The sequence below is a fragment of the Plenodomus lingam genome, assembly GCF_022343315.1.
Source record: "Plenodomus lingam strain CAN1 chromosome Unknown contig_9, whole genome shotgun sequence".
Classification (NCBI taxonomy): Eukaryota; Fungi; Ascomycota; class Dothideomycetes; order Pleosporales; family Leptosphaeriaceae; genus Plenodomus; species Plenodomus lingam.
Genome location: NW_027093973.1, coordinates 378,954 through 396,486, shown reverse-complemented (window position 1 = coordinate 396,486; position 17,533 = coordinate 378,954). Strand labels below are relative to the sequence as shown.

At 53.6% G+C, this 17,533-nt stretch overlaps 8 protein-coding genes across 8 annotated transcripts; 4 read left to right on the top strand and 4 right to left on the bottom strand.

The window, feature by feature from the left end:
* Positions 1-238: 238 nt before the first annotated feature.
* IAQ61_010651 (uncharacterized protein) lies at positions 239-2,445 on the top strand (the record flags this gene model as incomplete). The annotated part of the gene is made up of 5 exons (XM_066098870.1): positions 239-269; positions 564-580; positions 742-1,948; positions 2,006-2,307; positions 2,362-2,445. The coding sequence occupies 5 exons, from the start codon at positions 239-241 to the stop codon at positions 2,443-2,445; spliced, it is 1,641 nt and encodes a 546-aa protein (XP_065951028.1).
* Positions 2,446-2,481: 36 nt separating this feature from the next.
* Positions 2,482-2,775, bottom strand: IAQ61_010650 (uncharacterized protein; the record flags this gene model as incomplete). The annotated part of the gene is made up of 1 exon (XM_066098869.1): positions 2,482-2,775. One exon carries the CDS (start codon positions 2,773-2,775, stop codon positions 2,482-2,484), a length of 294 nt encoding a protein of 97 aa, XP_065951027.1.
* A 71-nt stretch (positions 2,776-2,846) lies between these two features.
* On the top strand, positions 2,847-4,520 carry IAQ61_010649 (uncharacterized protein; the record flags this gene model as incomplete). The annotated part of the gene is made up of 3 exons (XM_066098868.1): positions 2,847-2,979; positions 3,028-3,723; positions 3,772-4,520. The coding sequence occupies 3 exons, from the start codon at positions 2,847-2,849 to the stop codon at positions 4,518-4,520; spliced, it is 1,578 nt and encodes a 525-aa protein (XP_065951026.1).
* Positions 4,521-4,852: 332 nt separating this feature from the next.
* Positions 4,853-6,564, bottom strand: RPN11 (multicatalytic endopeptidase). Its single transcript, XM_003834606.2, has 3 exons — positions 5,939-6,564; positions 5,338-5,873; positions 4,853-5,270 (listed from the first exon to the last, which is right to left on the bottom strand). The coding sequence occupies exons 1-3, from the start codon at positions 6,256-6,258 to the stop codon at positions 5,122-5,124; spliced, it is 1,005 nt and encodes a 334-aa protein (XP_003834654.1). The 5' UTR covers positions 6,259-6,564; the 3' UTR covers positions 4,853-5,121.
* A 466-nt stretch (positions 6,565-7,030) lies between these two features.
* On the top strand, positions 7,031-8,991 carry RPD3 (histone deacetylase; the record flags this gene model as incomplete). The annotated part of the gene is made up of 3 exons (XM_003834605.1): positions 7,031-7,246; positions 7,304-7,604; positions 7,661-8,991. 3 exons carry the CDS (start codon positions 7,031-7,033, stop codon positions 8,989-8,991), a joined length of 1,848 nt encoding a protein of 615 aa, XP_003834653.1.
* Positions 8,992-9,423: 432 nt separating this feature from the next.
* Positions 9,424-10,634, bottom strand: IAQ61_010646 (uncharacterized protein; the record flags this gene model as incomplete). Its single annotated transcript, XM_003834604.1, has 3 exons — positions 9,424-9,531; positions 9,684-9,782; positions 9,879-10,634. 3 exons carry the CDS (start codon positions 10,632-10,634, stop codon positions 9,424-9,426), a joined length of 963 nt encoding a protein of 320 aa, XP_003834652.1.
* A 542-nt stretch (positions 10,635-11,176) lies between these two features.
* IAQ61_010645 (uncharacterized protein) lies at positions 11,177-12,260 on the top strand (the record flags this gene model as incomplete). Its single annotated transcript, XM_003834602.2, has 2 exons — positions 11,177-11,835; positions 12,095-12,260. Coding segments are annotated over 2 exons (825 nt in total), but the record flags the coding sequence as incomplete, so codon positions are not given.
* A 520-nt stretch (positions 12,261-12,780) lies between these two features.
* On the bottom strand, positions 12,781-15,837 carry IAQ61_010644 (uncharacterized protein; the record flags this gene model as incomplete). Its single annotated transcript, XM_066098867.1, has 3 exons — positions 12,781-14,119; positions 14,188-15,317; positions 15,409-15,837. The coding sequence occupies 3 exons, from the start codon at positions 15,835-15,837 to the stop codon at positions 12,781-12,783; spliced, it is 2,898 nt and encodes a 965-aa protein (XP_065951025.1).
* Positions 15,838-17,533: the final 1,696 nt, after the last annotated feature.

Genomic DNA, 17,533 nt, shown 5'->3' with positions numbered 1-17,533 from the left:
CGCTGAAATTCCCTTTGGCCTTCGATGGCTGGCTCCCATGATTGGCCATCGGAGTCCCGTGCGAAGCTGCTACCTATTCCAACGAACTGGAAGGGCAAGATGCCTACTCTATGTGGCGCGCCTAACGTCACATCACTAGAACATGCACGACTGGATTGAAGCCACTACGACCAGAGATGCGATCAGCAGGTATTACACTCATATACTATCGAGAGCTTTAGGCAAACGGACAGATCACATGGATTTTCTTATCAGAAAATTGATGGCAAGTAAGTGTGTAATTCAACTTATCAAACGATAGTTACAAGTGCGCGGGATGAAGTCCAGGATAAGGACGGCCCAGGCGCGGGCGGGGTCAATACGGTAGGTACTAGATGGTCCATCACAATTTTCCGTCGATATTTCTTGACAATCTGCAGCCGTTCCCTTTTCATTCATCAATTGACATCTTCAAAGCCTCTTTGCATCCTCAAGATCACGCCATTGACCGATACTGACCTGTTACCTTGACCCGAACCTGGAAGTATGGCAAGAAAACAAGCCAAGTTGCAGCTGAGTAGCAGAACCCCAGCCGATCAAGGTATCTTTTGATCGCAAATTGCATGAGACCGGTGTTCGTCTGTCATCTCTTGGGATGGCGGCGATCTGAGAGATACGGTCTGAACTTGATCAGCTTAAAGGCTGCGAAAGGACTTCATGCTTTGCTTTCCCTCCCCCCGAGGCTGCTACTGATGGCTTTAGGTCGATACAATGGAAGCTACGGATCGACATGACATGTCAAATGTCGGAGATTTCTCGAAAACCATCTTCGCACCGGATGCGCCAGGTGATCCACGATTGCCTACCGACGAACAAGCAACGATGCGTAATGATGATGGGACGGCCATGGGCCGAATGCAGCAAGCGTGGAAGGCCTTTGAGAGGCAGCTCGTTGCATACAATCTGGAAGCGCGTGGCATCCAGCGCGTTGAGCCAGACGAGCGACAGGATCTGCATTTGCTGGGCTACTCGCAAGTCTCCATCATGTGGTTCTCTGTCAATCTAGCCGCGAACAACATCACACTCGGTATGCTAGGTCCTGTCGTCTTCGCCCTCGGGTTCCTGGATGCATGCCTTCTCAGCGTGTTTGGTGCATTTGTGGGCTGCCTAGTCGTGGCCTACATTGCGACTTTCGGCCCCAAGAGCGGAAATAGAACCATGATCTTCTCGCGATACATTATGGGTTGGTGGCCATCCAAGATTGTGGTCATTCTCAATATTATCGTCTTATTGGGGTACGGTATGATTGACTGCGTGGTCGCTGGTCAGATCCTGTCCGCGGTCTCTGGCAACACCATGTCCATTGTGGTGGGCATCATTATCGTCGCTGTCATCGCCTGGGGTATTACGACGTTCGGCTACCACATCTTCCACTACTACGAGCGCTGGGCATGGCTACCCCAACTCATTGTGCTCTGCATTTTGGCAGGCGTTGCTGGCTCACAATTCAACATCTCCTCCCATTCGCATGGTGATGAGAATCCAGATACACCAACTGGTAATCGCATTAGCTTCTTCGGCCTATGTCTGGCAGCGGCTATTACGTATGGTGGTGGATCCGCGGATTACTTTGTGTATTATCCAACACACGCAGCATCGTGGAGAATCTTCGTCATGACCATGCTTGGTTTGATGTGTAGCTTCACATTCGCCTTCGTTCTCGGTATCGGCCTGGCATGTGGTACACTAATTAACGCTGAATGGGAAGCAGCCTACGGTGTCTCCCAAGGCGCTCTCATCGTCGAAGCATACAAGCCTCTCGGCGCATTTGGATCTTTCTGCGGTGTCGTCGTCGCTCTCGGCCTCGTCGCAAATCTCATTGTGCCAACTTACTCATCGGGCATCGATGCGCAAATCCTCGGACGGTGGGCAGGTGCTATACCAAGAGTGATCTGGAACACTGTCGGTGGTAAGTGTTCATTGCATAAACCACGAGTCTCCTCTAACTTGAACCTTTACAAAACAGTGGTTATCTACACAGTTTGTGCCCTGGCTGGCCGTGCTCACCTAGCGGAAATCTTCACAAATTTTCTCGCGCTCATGGGCTACTGGGTATCTGTCTGGATCGCAATCACATTAGAAGAGCACTTGATCTTCCGCCGCAAGACTGGATTTAAGTGGGAGGTTTGGAACCAGAAGAACAAATTGCCTCTGGGCATCGCGGCTTTGATCGCCTTCGTAGTTGGATGGATAGGCGCAATCATGTGCATGGCGCAAGTTTGGTACATTGGGCCGCTGGCTAAACAGGTGGGAACATATGGAGCTGACGTGAGTGGAGAATTCTGCTGCAAGTGCTTGAATACTGAAACTAATGAGCACCAGATGGGCAACTTCGTTGGGTTTGCATGGGCAGCGCTTGTATACCCACCACTGAGAATGTGGGAGCTTAGGAGATTCGAGAGATGATCGAGGATCGTGCTGTGGGCTTCTCGATATTGCCACTTATGGATTCATGGCTTTCAAACTGCGCTGAGATGCCAGCATGTAACGAGGGTTAGCAGTATCTCTATAAAAGCTGAAGCCGCAACAAAGTTTAATCCTACTGGTTTGATATGGAGAGTTGTAAATCTGGTCTCTTGATGCGATATCACCTGCAAAACATTGAGCTAGAACTTCTCCTTTACATCCCCAAATCTCACCGCGTGGTGTCGTGTCCCCCGCTCCTTCCTTCACTTTGGGTATCGGGCTTGGCATCATAACAACGTGATTGCAATTCTTCTCTGGCAGCTTCAACATTCTTTCCCACCTACCCTCTTTACTATCAACCCTTCTTCGGTTGCAATCATCTTGAGACCATTCGCCACAAGATGGCTGGACGGAGCTCAAAGCCAACGCAGCCAGACAGCTTCTCAGACCTTACAAGTCTGATGAAGGCAAAGAAGCCCTACAGGCCAACTTTGCAACATCCTCCAAAGCCCCAGTTACCGTTCGCTTCCGAACGTGAGTTGTTTGATTTTGTTTTGGCAGGCATACGCCAACAAATTCTAGACTTGCAGTCCACGAGCCGTAAAACCACTGCGAGCAGCCCAGCAAAACCTGGCACAACGCCATTCAAAGCACCCGAGTCGGCTGCAGATTTCCTAGAACGAGAAGAAGTCGATTCTGCAAAGCGCTCTCCAGAGACCACTCGAGACTGTGAGTTTAGCATGCAGCGACTCGACTCACTCTTTGAGCAATTCAAGAAGGTCACCATCAACGGTACTGGGACTGCGGATCACAGTCATACGACTTTGCCGCGGTATCAGTCGCCTTTGTTCATACCCGGGCTTGAATCACCTGTAGACTTCGGGCCCAAAGATCTGCTGACACCGGCCGATTCCGGTAGTCGTACTGCATCACCGTTCTTATCTGAAGCACAGCCGGTCGTTCGTCTAGCTAAACATGTCTATGACAGTCTTTGCAGGGCTCTTGAAAGTTTGGAGAAGGACAAGCTTGAGCTACAGACAAAAGTTCAGAAGCTCGAAAAACAGCTGAAGAATTCTCGAGGTGAAGATGATGAGGTTGGCACACGAGTGGGACTCCTCAAGTATCAGAATGAGGCCAACCGCACACAAAAGGCAGATATGGGTCGTGCTTTAAGCGAGAAGGAATTGAAGATCAAGACTCAGCAGCTTGAAATTGACGATCTCCAGCTCAAGCTCATCAAAGTCGAAACTGAAGCACAGGCGATTAGCTCCATCATTGGTAGATTGAACTCCTCTTTACTCATTGCAGTCGCTAACTATTACACAGGAGAGCGTGATTACCTGCGTGACACGCTATCGTCAGTTCATGATCAACATGCGAAAGCTCTTGAAGAGGTAACAACCTGCAAAGACCAAGAGCTCGAACAAATCCGGAATACTCTTCGTGAAGTCCAAGCCACTCTCGCACAGGTGACATCAGAACGCGATGCAGCGAGCCGAGCCCGGCTCAATACAAGCAACCAGGCAGCGCGAGAAGAAAACCTCGTGGAAAAGCTGACCAAGCGCGAGAGGATTAACACGGATCTCCGCCAAAAGATTCTAGAAGAGCAGCTCAGAGTCACACAGCTTGAAGACGAAGTCGAGGACCTCCGCGCTCGTCTCTGCAAGGACAAGAGAGAGGAGCTCGAGCAACAGCTGCGCGAAAAAACAAGTCTGTGCGATCGCCAGCGTTCCCAACTCAAGATGGCCGAGCAGCATCTCAAGATCAGCGAAGCCAGAGTCATGCGCGTCTCCAACAATGGCGACGCCCTGACTGGAGCCGCACACCTGGTTGTCCCGCATGCAAACACCAAGCTGCCCAAGAACGTCGTCTCGTGCTCTGAATGCTATGCCAACAATCTGACGTGCGACGCACATGCCAAGTGTCGGAGCTGCGGGGAGCGTGACACGCCATGTGCGCGGTGGAGGTGTTCGCTCAAGCACAAGTTGGGCACTTGTCCGCTTGTGCCGTGCAAGCTGCCGCACGATGCGCAAGGATGGCTGATGTTACAGCGGGAAGCGAGGCCTCAGTGGTGAATCGAAGTCTCTAGTACTGTTAGGGATGTGAGATGTCGGACTTGGACAATGTTCCTTCTGGACATTTGATAGATGGATTGAGAAGGGGTAATGGCTGGTTCGGCATCTTGGTGTCATGAGAGAAGTCTTCCCGAGGCGAGTGCATGTCCTACGGGTTTGAGCTTGATTGCCTTGATCTTCCAGACAATGCAATCGACCTGGTGCCTGGAACATGGCTAGCTGTTGAAAAGGGGTAATAGGCGGTTAATGGATCCGTTGGCAAACCGATTCTCTTTTTCACCGAGTGTACTGTAATTGAATGTATACAATCTTTGGGATCCTAGTGCACCGAATCAGAATCAAGTGTTGTCACAATCTCACACGGTGACGTGTATATGCATGTCATTGTACTATACTTGAACTCGAGTCTTGCTCAATACCATCATGTCATTCTCGTGCATTATAATATCGTGCGTACTTCTCCCAAGCTCACGGCCGCAACCTCGACACATGGAGCATCCTATGCTCCTTCTCCCCCTTGTGCAGGATTCTGTACAGCACTATCGTGCGCCTCTCACTGCTCAATTTTCAACGTGATCTGTAATTCACCATGGCAAGAGATCTATTCTTCCATGTCTACATCATCACCCGTGTTTGCGTTTCCGTTTTGCCGTGCGTTGGACTTGGGGACCGAGGCCTCCTTGTCAATCATCTGCCGTGAGACGGAGACGATGTTGTCTTCGATGAGTTGTTGGCCAACGTCGGAGATGTCTAAATTTCCACTTTGTTAGCTTTGCGACTTTTATTGCGTAGATCCGATCCCAGGGGCAAAACGTACGCTTCTTGGGGTCCACCTTTCCGACATATCTCGTCTTGAGTTGGTCCTTGGTTAACTCCGTCTCTTCCTTTACGCGCTTCTCGTAGCCTTCCGATAGCGAGACCAGCTTCTGCAGCCGCTCCTTGTTCCGCTCGCCCTCGCCCTTGAAGTCGTCCATCAGCAAGGCCTCGGTCCAGACATGCTTGTGCAAATTCATCAACATGTTCTCCTCGAGCGCCGACTTGCGGTAGTTGATGCCTATTGAGTAGTAGTGGCGGTTGAGGCCGTGGATGAGAGCTTGGATCGAGGGTTTGTTGAGGTGACCGACGTTGGAGGTGGTTTGACGGGGTTCGTGGCCCATCATGAGGGTTTGTGGGTTGATGAGGCGGAAGGCGTCGATGACGACTTTGCCCTTGACGGACTGGATGGGGTCGACGACGACGGCGACGGCGCGCGGGGTGAGCTGCTCAAAGGACTGCTGGGTGTTGATGTCGACTGACGAGAGCCAGCAGCCGAAACCAGGATGTGAGTGGTACCAGCCTACGACGGTCTCTTGTCTGTGTTTGTCAGCCAGTGTCAGGGCTGGAGGAGGGGGAGGGGGCAAGAATGTAATGGCACGCACCTCCCTGTTTGCCGCAGCATGTCCATCATCTTGGTCTGGAAGACGGGGTCGACGGCCTCGACGGACACGCCTGTACCGGACTGGGGCATGGCGAAGACATCGACAACGCGCACCGTGTAGTCGTCGACAAACTCGCCCAGCATCAGGCCCATGACTTCCATGGGCACACCAGCACGGCCGTGGCGCAGCATCTTGAGAAGGGCTAATGAAGAGATGTAGACGGTTTCCGAGTTGTCGATGAGGTTGGTGTCTTGTGCAGGCCCTCCTCCCATGCCACCCATGCCTTGAGCGGCCGCCAGCATTCTACTTAACCGGTCCATGATAGGCGAGGTTGTCTGTTTTGGTGAAAGATGGGGGACGGGTTTGCGGCCGCGAGACTGTCTGCTTGCTTGGGGCGTAGAGATGGGGGGACTTTGGGAGGTGCCTGGTGTTACGGTGCTCTAGTCAAGGCAAAATGGGAGGTGGAAAGAGGGAGATGAGCAAGAGAAAGAGAAGGAGAAAGAGGAAGAGGAAGAGGAAGAGGGTGTTTGGTGAGGCGGCGGGCGGCGGGCGGCGGGCGGCGGGGTGATGGGCGAGGTGAGTTAACTCTGGTAGCTTGTTGGTTGCTCTGTGCTATCATCATGTTTGGACTGGACGTGCCTACTACTGCTGCCACTCATCGGAGGACCATAGTTTCTCCGCGCCGGCCGCCCTCAAGGTTAGCACACTCGGGGGATTATAGTTTCTCCGCCCCGACTAATAGAGCCGGTTCCAGCTCCAAAGCTTCACCCCCCCGGTTAAGAGCCCTTTGTTCCGCCGAAAGCTTCCACCAGCCCTCATTGTTCGGGTCCTGTCTTGTCTTGTTTGTTACCATAAATCCCACACCTTTTGCATGTCACGCCTTTCCCTCTCCCCCCCCTTGCCCCCCTTTGCCACACCTGCTCGAAAGTATTCCTCTTCTTTCCTCTCTCTTTACCTCTGCGCATGCATTTCCCCCGCGACTACCATATCTCAACCCTTGACAGCCCACCCAACCAGAGATCGCACCGCACACACCACACACACATACACACGCACGCACGCACGAATAGTTGCGCGCAGCCAAAGTAAATCATGGCCACGGGCGTCAATGATGCAATCATGGCGGGCGCCAGCACCGAGCACTCGAATGGGGGCACTGCCAAATCCACCAAAAAGGTCGCCTACTTCTACGACTCGGACGTGGGCAACTATGCCTATGTAGCGGGGCATCCTATGAAGCCGCACCGCATACGCATGGCGCATAGTCTGATCATGAACTATGGTCTCTACAACAAAATGGAAATCTACGTACGTCAACTCGCAGACTGACCGAGCCTGCATCGTTGCTAACAAACAGCCCCACAGCGCGCAAAGCCAGCCTCCAAGTACGAAATGACGCAGTTCCACACGGACGAGTACATCGAGTTCCTGCACAAGGTGACCCCCGACAACATGGATCAGTTCCAGCGAGAGCAGAGCAAGTACAATGTCGGAGATGACTGTCCGGTCTTCGACGGCCTGTTCGAGTTCTGCGGCATCAGTGCTGGCGGGACCATGGAGGGCGCCGCCCGCCTGAACCGGGGCAAGTGCGATGTCGCCGTCAACTGGGCTGGTGGTTTGCATCACGCGAAGAAGAGTGAAGCCAGTGGCTTCTGCTACGTCAACGGTGAGTATCTTGCCCATCTGACAAAGTGGTTGCGAAACCATGCTGACCAAGGGCAGACATTGTCTTGGGCATCATCGAGCTGCTAAGGTACAAGCAGCGCGTCCTCTACATTGACATTGACGTCCATCACGGCGATGGTGTCGAAGAAGCGTTTTACACGACCGATCGCGTCATGACCGTCTCCTTCCACAAGTACGGCGAGTACTTCCCCGGTACCGGCGAGCTACGCGACATTGGTGTTGGCGCTGGGAAGAACTACGCTGTCAACTTCCCGTTGCGCGATGGAATTACCGATGACACATACCGCAACATCTTCGAGCCAGTTATTGAAGCAGTCATGACATACTATGGGCCTGAGGCTATTGTGCTCCAGTGCGGAGGTGACAGTCTCTCGGGCGACAGGCTTGGATGCTTCAATCTGAGCATGGACGGCCACGCCAACTGCGTCCGATTTGTCAAGAGTTTTGGTGTACCCGTCATCGTTCTCGGCGGTGGTGGATATACGATGAGGAACGTTGCCCGCACCTGGGCCTACGAGACGGGCGAGCTAGTTGGGGAGCGCATGTCCAAACTACTCCCGTTCAACGACTACTACGAATACTTTGCCCCCGACTACGAGCTAGACGTCCGTCCTTCCAACATGGAGAATGCGAATTCGCATGATTATCTCCACAAGATCAAATCTGCAGTTATTGAAAACATTCGGCGAACGGGAAGGCCATCGGTCGAAGCATTCACCCCAATCGTCGACCCCCTCCACCTCAGCCGCGACATGGAATCGGAAGGTGAAGATGAAGAAGATGACCTCGATGCCGACATGAACCCGGACAAACGCGTGACCCAGAGGCAACGTGATAAACAGATTGAGCACGATGGCGAGCTCTACGATGCCAGCGACGACGAAGAGTACAAGAACAATCTCGGCGTACGCGCACAGCCAGGTGTCAAGAAGAGGCGCAACATCACACATTATGTGAATCCTAATGCCGCTCCGGCGGACGACCTCGACGGCCTGGAGGATATCAATGGCGGAAGTACCCTCTCTACGCGACAGACCTCGGCAGCAGATTCTCGTACGCACACACCAGCCGTGGGCGAACCAGAGGCTGACCAAGATGGTGACGTTGAAATGGACGAGCCCGCCGCCCCAGCTGCACCCGCCGCTACGTCAACACGGTCTCAGTCGCCTGCGGGAGTCGTCACACCCCCCGAATCACCGCCAACGGCTCCGACCGCACTCGGGCCGACATCAGAGCCCACCGCGGACGTGGAGATGGAGGATTCCGAGGTCAAAGAAGAAGTGGCCGTCGCGAAAGAAGAATGCGATGCAGAGCGAGATGCGGAAAACGTCAAGGGCGAGGAACGGACCGAGGTTGCAAAAGACTAGGGTTATTCTCCTTTTGGCTTGGTCGAATGGGGGTGCATATATGTCGGCGTTTTTGGTTCTGGGTTCGTGCAACTGAACCCGAGGGTCGAGCACGGCGAAGCGGACGGTGTTTTTTGGGGAGTTTTTTTTTTCTCTCTCTCCTATTCTGCTTTGCTTATGGGACACTGTCGGTAATGCTTTGTTTTCAGATACCTGGCTGGGGGGGTTTTATTTTATTTTATTGATTGATTGCAACCTACATGTCTTTCATGTTTGCTGTTCTTGCTGAGTTTGTAGGGGCAGATGAGTTTTGTGTGGTTGTAGTCAAGTTGTTTTGAATACACAGAATTACAATGTTTACTATGCGCAAGTCCTCTTTTGGTCAAGGAGCTTGTAGTTGACCAGGTCCTTTCAGCCCAAGACACAAAAGACGAGCGAATCTCACATTTACATTCATAGCACCAAAGCCATGTGATCTAAATCAATGTCCAGCCCGCAACTCAACTGCGGGATTTGGGAGTAGTTGCTGTCGTCGAGGATGTTGCGGGTCAGGGTTAGGGTCTGTGGGGGTTTGTTAGGTGGATGGGTAGGTTGGTGGGTGTTTCTGTTTGTGTTTGGGGGGAGTTGGTGTGGGGATTGGTATGGGGATTGGTATAGGGATTGGTATGGGGATAGGAATAAGGAGGAGTGTGATTAATAGGATAAGAACGAACCTCAGCATATGAAGGATTTTGATTTCTCTTCATGACTTCCAAAAAAGCCCAGGTCATTGCGCCAGTGGGTTCGCCTTGGATTTGCGCGTCTGCGCTGGTCTGGGATTGTCTTTAGCTGGCTGATTTTTCCAAAGTTTGCTTGGGCAGGTAGATCGATGAGATGAGAGGTGAGATGGCAGGAGACAAGAGACATACCTGGTCATCCCTACAACCCGAAAACATAGTCACCATCTTCCTCTCACTCCCATACTGACCCGCAAACTCACCACCCGCAAGCCCCTGCTCCTCCTCCTGCTCCCCAACATGTCGAAGCCCATTAAAGAAACTAGTCGCCCCAGCCAACAACTCCCTCGCCTCACCAATCTTGCTATAAGAGAACCCATCTCGAAAAATAGTCTGCGCCTCGCCCACCAGCCGGGCCCCAGCCTTTAGATTATCAAGCAGGGAAATCCCGCCCTCGCCGTCGGTGCGAAAAACGTATGGTAACTCGACTGCGGAACCAGAGTGGCAGCAATCAAGCAGAATAAAGAGTGTACAGTCCTCCGCCATGCGCGTCACAAGATGTTCATGCAACAACGTACTACTCAGCTGCCCGCTCTGCTCAAAATCAACAGGCACGAGCGAGTCGTCAAGGCCCGTGCTGCGGTTGCAATCTACGTCTTTGACTTGGCCGCCGTGGCCAGAGTAGTGCAGGAACAAGGTGCATCCGGGCTCGCTGACGAGCCAGTCCATGGCGGCGAGCATGTTGTGGGCGGTGGGGTAGTAGGGGGACGAGGGATCTACGTCTGGGCTGTCGGTTAGGGTGACGCGGTCGCGCGGGGACGAGGTGTAGCCTTTGTAGGAGAGGAATTCGCTCATGTTTTGGACGTCTGAGTGGCAGCCGCGGAGTTCGTGGGCGCTGCCTGTGTAGTTTATCCCGATTAGGAGGGATTTCTTGCGGCGGTGGGACATTTTTTTGGGGGGGGGGGGGGGAAGTTGGTGAGGTTTTTTGTTGGAGTTGGAAAATGGGAGATTGGGGGAATTGGTTGGGGGGGGGAGATGGTGGGATTTGTTGGATTTTTGGTGGGAAGATGAGTTGGGTTTATGGGGTTGATATGTTGATGTGCAGGGACGTTGGATTAGGGACGTGGAGGTGGAGGGGTTGTGAATGCATGGCGACGATCACTGCTGTTTTTGGGACTAGGCGGTGTGTGTGTGTGTGTGTGTGTGTGTGTGTGTGTGTATAGAGCGGTGTTTCCGGGTCTTGAACTTGTACACTGATACAAACGTGTTCATGGCGAGCGCGCTTGGGGGGATCTTGTACGTCTTCAGGTTGGGTGGTTGCAGAAGGAGAGTATGCGGGGAGGAGAACTGGTAGGATGTTGGAAGAGGAAGGAGGAAGCCGGGTGAGCTTCATGACGTCATGGCGAGCATGGCAGACCACACCACATCGCATGCCCATTCTTTGTACCTGAGATGAAACAAACCTGTGAAACGGCCACGGCAATGAAGCGCGAAATCAGTCCGCCGCCTGCAAAACGGCGCAAGACTCATGCCATCGGTACAACATCTACGGCTCCATCCTTCGACACGGCTCTGCATGTCCCTGCACCGCTCTCTCCACTGGCCGAGGGCAACATGCGCATCTTTTCCTGGAACATCAACGGCATCGAGCCATTTCTCCAAACGCCCATCCCAAAATACATGCAAGCAGCCAAACCCAAAGCCAATTCCCCTTGCAATACCCTCGCACCTCCCATCCCTCCCCCATCCCTCCCCGCCTTCCTCCACCGCCACAAATGGCCCTGCTCGTCGGTGATATGAACGTTGCGCCTGACCAACGTGACGGTTTCCCTAGACTACGTACATACCCGCCAGACCATGTGCGCAACCGGGTGGATTTTAAGACGTGGTTGATGCCGGGGCTGGGCGGCGAGGGGGGAAAAGTGTCTGGGTTTGAGGGTGTGGATAGCTGGAGGGCGATGCATGCTGAGGAGAGGCGGTATACGTATTTTCCGCGTGCGAGGCCGTGGGGGGCGAGTTGCGATCGCGTGGATTATTTTGTGGCGGGCAAGGGCATGTGGGATGCCGGGTGGGTAAAGGGTTGTGGGATTTTGGATTGTGTGGAGGAGAGGGGGCCGAGTGATCATGTTCCGATTTGGGGAGATTTTTGGTGCAACCAGAAATACCAACGATGGAACACTCGAAAAAAAACCGCTATTTCATTTCATTTCATTTCATTTCATTCCAAAAAAGACAACACCCTCACTCACTCCTACCGTCTCTGCCTTCTACCTTTTAACCTCCCCAACCCACAACAACCCCCTCACCAAGACCCAGAAAACTCCCTCCGCAGCCCAGCTCCAACAACAGCAACACCATCAACAACCCCACCCCGCTCTTCTAAACCAGAAAGGAAAACCCTTCTCTAGCACAATGCAATCCCCCAAACCCGCCTCCCTTGAACCAGCTGTATTCGTGACGAGACCCAGGATGGCTGAGACTATTGAGATTGCGCGCGTGCGTGAGTGTGTGTATATAAGCATATGGCATAGCATAGCGTCGCAAAGCCAAAAAGAAAACCCCCCGCCGCCGTAATGCATCGTAGTGTTGCAAAGAAAAAGCCAAAAACAACAGGGCAAGGAAGATACCGCCCAAGATGTATACCTTCTATTGTGAATCGGGCTGGGGAAATATTGTGGGATCTTTTTTGCGGAAAGGAAAAACAAAATCAAAAACAATACATTGGGAGGGTGGACCGAACGCCGGGCGAATGTGATGATGATGATGATGGTGGTGGTGGTGGTGATGCAAAATCAACCGCGGGATCCGACGTTGTGTGTGTGTGCGGATCGTGTTCAGCAATGTGGAGGCTCTTGTTGAGAGGTTTACATCAGCATGACCCCTCGCAATCTCGGCGGAGTGAAGCGGCTCTCTACCGGCTCCCGCCCTGTTCCATGTATAATCTAGATCATCGGCTGGTAAGGCCGTTCGGTCTTGGGCATACACATCACTTGCCGGTGTCATACTCCTCAGCCACCCCCCTTAGTTGACAATCTCCTGACTTGGATTCCTTGGTTCCACAGTCGGGCCTAATCCTGGGTGAACAACCAAGGACTTAAGGGTGTCCATGTGGTTTTGCCAATGTCTCTTCGCGATAGGAGCCTACCAAGGTTCCAGACGACTTGTTCTTCTTCGTCTGCTCATCGTCAGACGATGAGCTCGAGTGACTGCTGCTGCCGTCAGTGAGCCCAATGGTGCCATCCTTGGACTCCCGGCGGAGACGGTCAGCCTTGTCTTTGAGGAACTTGGCTTGTTCAGCCGCCCTCTGTGCACGAATCTGCTTCTTCCACATGGCAGCATAGTGACCATTTCGGTCGAGAAGCTCCTCGTGGGTTCCACGTTCCTGCACCTTGCCCTTGTGCAGCACCAGAATCTGGTCAGCGTGGGTAATGGTGCTCAATCGATGGGCGATGATCAGCATCGTGCGTCCTTTGGCCAAGGTCGTAAAGGCCTCCTGGATGTGTTGCTCCGTCTCTGTGTCCAGAGCGGCGGTTGCTTCATCAAGCATAATGATACGAGGGTTCTTCAGGATGGTGCGCGCAATAGCAACCCGCTGTTTCTCACCTCCTGACAGTCGCAGGCCCCGCTCGCCAACCTTGGTTTCGTACTTGTCCGGGAAAGTCATAATCTTGTCATGAATACTAGCCGCTCTACACGCATCATAGACCTGCTCGTCCGTGGCCGCCGGATTGGCGTACTTGAGGTTGTACATGAGGGTCTCGTTGAACAGCACAGTATCCTGCGGTACGACACCAATGTGCCTGCGCACCGAATCGATGGTGAGATCCTCCACGTCGTGCCCGTCGACTTGAATGCTTCCCGAGGTGGTGTTGTAGAACCGGTAGAGAAGGCGGAAGACGGTCGACTTGCCACCTCCCGACTCACCCACAAATGCAGTGGTTGTGCCGGGCTCGCAGTGAAAGTCCAGTCCGGCCAACGCAGGTTTACGTTGGTCGTAGGCAAAGTGAACGTCTTGGAAGCGAAGATTACCCTCACATGACGGCAGCGGGATTGCGTCTTCCTTGTCCACCACGGTCGGCTGCTCCTTGAACAATTCCAGCATGCGCTCCGAGTTGATCATGGCAGACTGGATCATCCGGTAAAATGTGCCGAAAAAGTTGAGCGGGCTTTGAAGTTGGCCCATGTACGTAATCAGCGTGACAAACTTGCCCACTTCCTGCTCTCCAGCCGCTACTTGATACGCCGCGATGAAGCAGGTGACCAGCAAGCCAAGCATGAAGACCATGTTTTGCGTAATGTTCATCACGTTCAATGAGAACAAGACCTTGTACTCTGCGTTTTGGTACTTCTTGACTGCTTCACGGTAGCGATTGAACTCGTACGCTTCCGCGTTGAAGTACTTGACCGTCTCGTACGAAACCATGGAATCGTTTCTGTTTTGTTTGGTCAGCTCTGACAGCTCCCATGAGGGCAGCAAACACCCAACACGGGCGAAACTTACTTGACAGCATCTTCTTCACGATCCGCATTGACCATTTCACGGCGTATCTCAGCGCGCCACTGGGCCATGCGGATCGTCAGATAAATGTACCAAAAGGTCACAATGGCAATGACAAGCGCATAGTAGACGTCGAACCTGATGAGGAAGTAGCCAATGGCAACCGCCAAATCGATCAGCATGGGCACCACCGAAAAGGTCACCTGCTCGAGAAAGGTGTTGATGGAGCTTCCTTTTCCAAGCGCAGAGAGCACCTCGCCCGTCTTCTTGCCGAGGTGAAAGTCGAGGCTGAGGCTGTGCACGTGCTCGAACGCGGCGACTGATAGTTCGCGATAAGAGTATTGGGAGACGGGGATCCAGAGCGCTGACCGCGCAGCGCCAAGCAGACCATTACTGCCTTGGAGAAAGCGAAAGGAGATGAAGATGATGATGGCGGTCCACGGGTTTCCCTTGCTCCTGTCTCCCAACCGGTTCACAATATTACCCAGCTGGTCGGGCACGAGCAGGTTGACGACACGCTGGGCGAGGACCAGCAAAAAGCACAGGATGACAATAAACTGCAGTTTGCGGTCCTTGGAGGGCCAGAGGTAGGGGAAGAAGACGTGGTAGCCTTTGATATATTCCCACCAACTGCGTGCTGGGGCTCCCGTGGGCCTGCTCCAGGCGGGCGGTGCGCCTTGGGTGTGCTGATGTTTGCCACCCACAGGGTGCATTGCTCCGTACGAGCCGTTCGTATGCCCGTTTTCTGCGTGACCATTTCCCTCCACGGCCGCCAACAGGGAGGTGCCTTCGCCGGGACTGGCCGTCTCTTGGGAAGCTTTGTGCTGTGGCATGACGACAAAGACGAGGTAGAAGCCAATCATGGCTAGCAGCAGCAGGATGCGGAGCAGGTCCATGGCCACTTCAGCGGCTTCCCAGTCGGTCATGCGAAAGTGCATGCGCGGATTGGGATGGCCGGTCGAGGGTGCTTTATGGGCATGTGTGTAGATGGCGAGGGAGCAAGCTACGAGAACTATCTCTAGTACCACAGCCAAGCTCCATGTCGTCAGGTGGGCCACGGTAGGCGATGGTTTCGAGTCGATGAGGGAGATGAGGAAGAGGCAGTAGACGAAGAATCCGCCTACGAGGTAGATCTGGGTTGTCAATTAGCATGAGCTCCTCCGCCGCCGCGATGCGTATTGCCGCCCTCCGCCCTTTGGGGGAAAACAACATGGGGATGCTTACCACAACGGCCTTGCCTGCCCAGTAGTGGTCCTTTTTGTCGACGAGGGCGTGTGTGATAGCTACGACCGAGTTGCCGACAAAGGTGAGGGCAGTGGCCAGCGAGACCCATTCGAACAAGCGTTTCTGCGTGTGGGTGACATCGTCGTGCACCGTCTTCTTGACGAAGTTGCGTGTGGGATCGGTCGCGGGCAGGGGCTTGCCTCCAGGGCCCGTGGTGGTGGGTTTTGCGATATTAGTATTACTATTAGAGGCGGCAATGCTGCGGATGGTAAAGGCGGCGAGGAAGAAGAAGAGTAAAAGGATGGGATATGCATATTGCAGCACGGTGACGACGGAGCGCAGCGGGCCCACATAGCTCCAGTGGGCGTGGGCGAGGGTGGTGAGGTCGAGGTCGAGGGTGGCCGGGACCTCGAGCAGCGGCTTAGCCATGATGGCGTGGTGGTGTGGTGGTGTTGGAGGTGATGGTGATGATGGTGGTGTTGGTTGTCGTCGTCGTATAGCTTCTTCTCTCCACAATATGTGAGACCTGCATGCGAGGGCTCACCAGCAGTGGTAGAGAAGACAACAAGCCAACAAGATGCGGCAATGCGAGCGAAGGCGGGTGAGGAAGAGGAGGGGGGTGGGGTGGGGGGGGGAAGGAGGGGAAGAGAAGGTCGGGGAGAGAAAGAAGGGGAGAAGAAGAAGTTTACTGCGAGGACAGGCGTAACATGGCCGGGTGGGTGGGAGACTGCGGACGGGGAAGCACACTTTCACCGCGACGAGTGATGGAGGTGGAGCAAACGCTAGTAGCACAGTAGCAGGCAAGGTAGGTAAGGTAGGGTAGGTAGGCAACCTGGAGGACGTGTGTGTACTGTGTACTCTATGTGTACTCTATGTGTATGTGTGTTTGTGCGTGTGTGCGGCAATGGGCAAAGAAGCAGCCCACCCAAGCCAGCCACTCGCTCTCTTGACTCTCTTACTCTCTTACTCACACTCCCACACACTCACACGCTCCCACAACTCTCTGGGTGGGTGGCGCACATGGTTGCGCAGGGACGCGAGTTCGATTTGGATCTAGGCTCGCCCATCTCGCCCATGGCCTGCGTCGGCGCTGCATGACCCGCCGCCAAAAGACCGGGGGAAAGAAGGGAAGGGGGGGTCGGAGGGATCCCCCAACCCACAACCACCGCCACCAAGCCTGCAGCCGTACAGCCGTGCAGCCATGCAGCCATGCAATGCAGCACTACAGTAGAGTAGAGTACCTCTCCTGCAGCTGGTCCTGCATCTCTCACACACACACACACACATTACTCTACACATACACACACACACACACACACACACACACACACACACACACACGCACGTGTGTGTGTATGTAGGGGAGTAGATGGCAGAGTAGGTTCGTAGAGTCATCTACCTTACTCAATGTACTGGTACCTACCTACCTCTAGTACATGGTGCTTGTCCCCGTGAGAAGAGGAAGACAGACGAAGATTGGCGAGGCGACATGGTGATGACTCTACTACATCCTACGTAGATTAACTAGGTAACTGTATTCGCCATGATAGGAATAGGCAGGCCACTAGCTACATACGTATCGTGATGCACCATACCTACTACTCTCTCTCTCTCTCTCCACAGCTACATACTACATGCCTAGTTAGTTACTCTACCGTACCGACTCGACCGCCCACTGTTACTACTGCTACTGACACTAGTAGTGACTGCTACTACCGGTACTACTACTATTACTACTACTACTTCTACTGCTACTGTCTGTTCTGTCTACCTACTGGTCCCACTCTTACCAATCACCGTCGGTGACACTGACACGCTTGGTCTGGCCATCCATGATCCCTTCTTTTTCCCTTTAGCCCCTCTCTCACTGGACTCTGGAGACGACAGCTCAGGCGCTGCATCGTCACTCATCAGCTGCACCAGCATCATGACTGGGCAAGGGCGATAGCAGCCCCAACACCACCACCACCACCACCACCACCACCACCACCACCATCATCATCACCATTACCACCACCACAACAACCACAACCACCACCACCACCAGTCAGTAGCTGCCAGCACCACCAACACCACTACCAGCTGCACCACTAGTAGTACTCTACTGCCAATACTACCACCGACT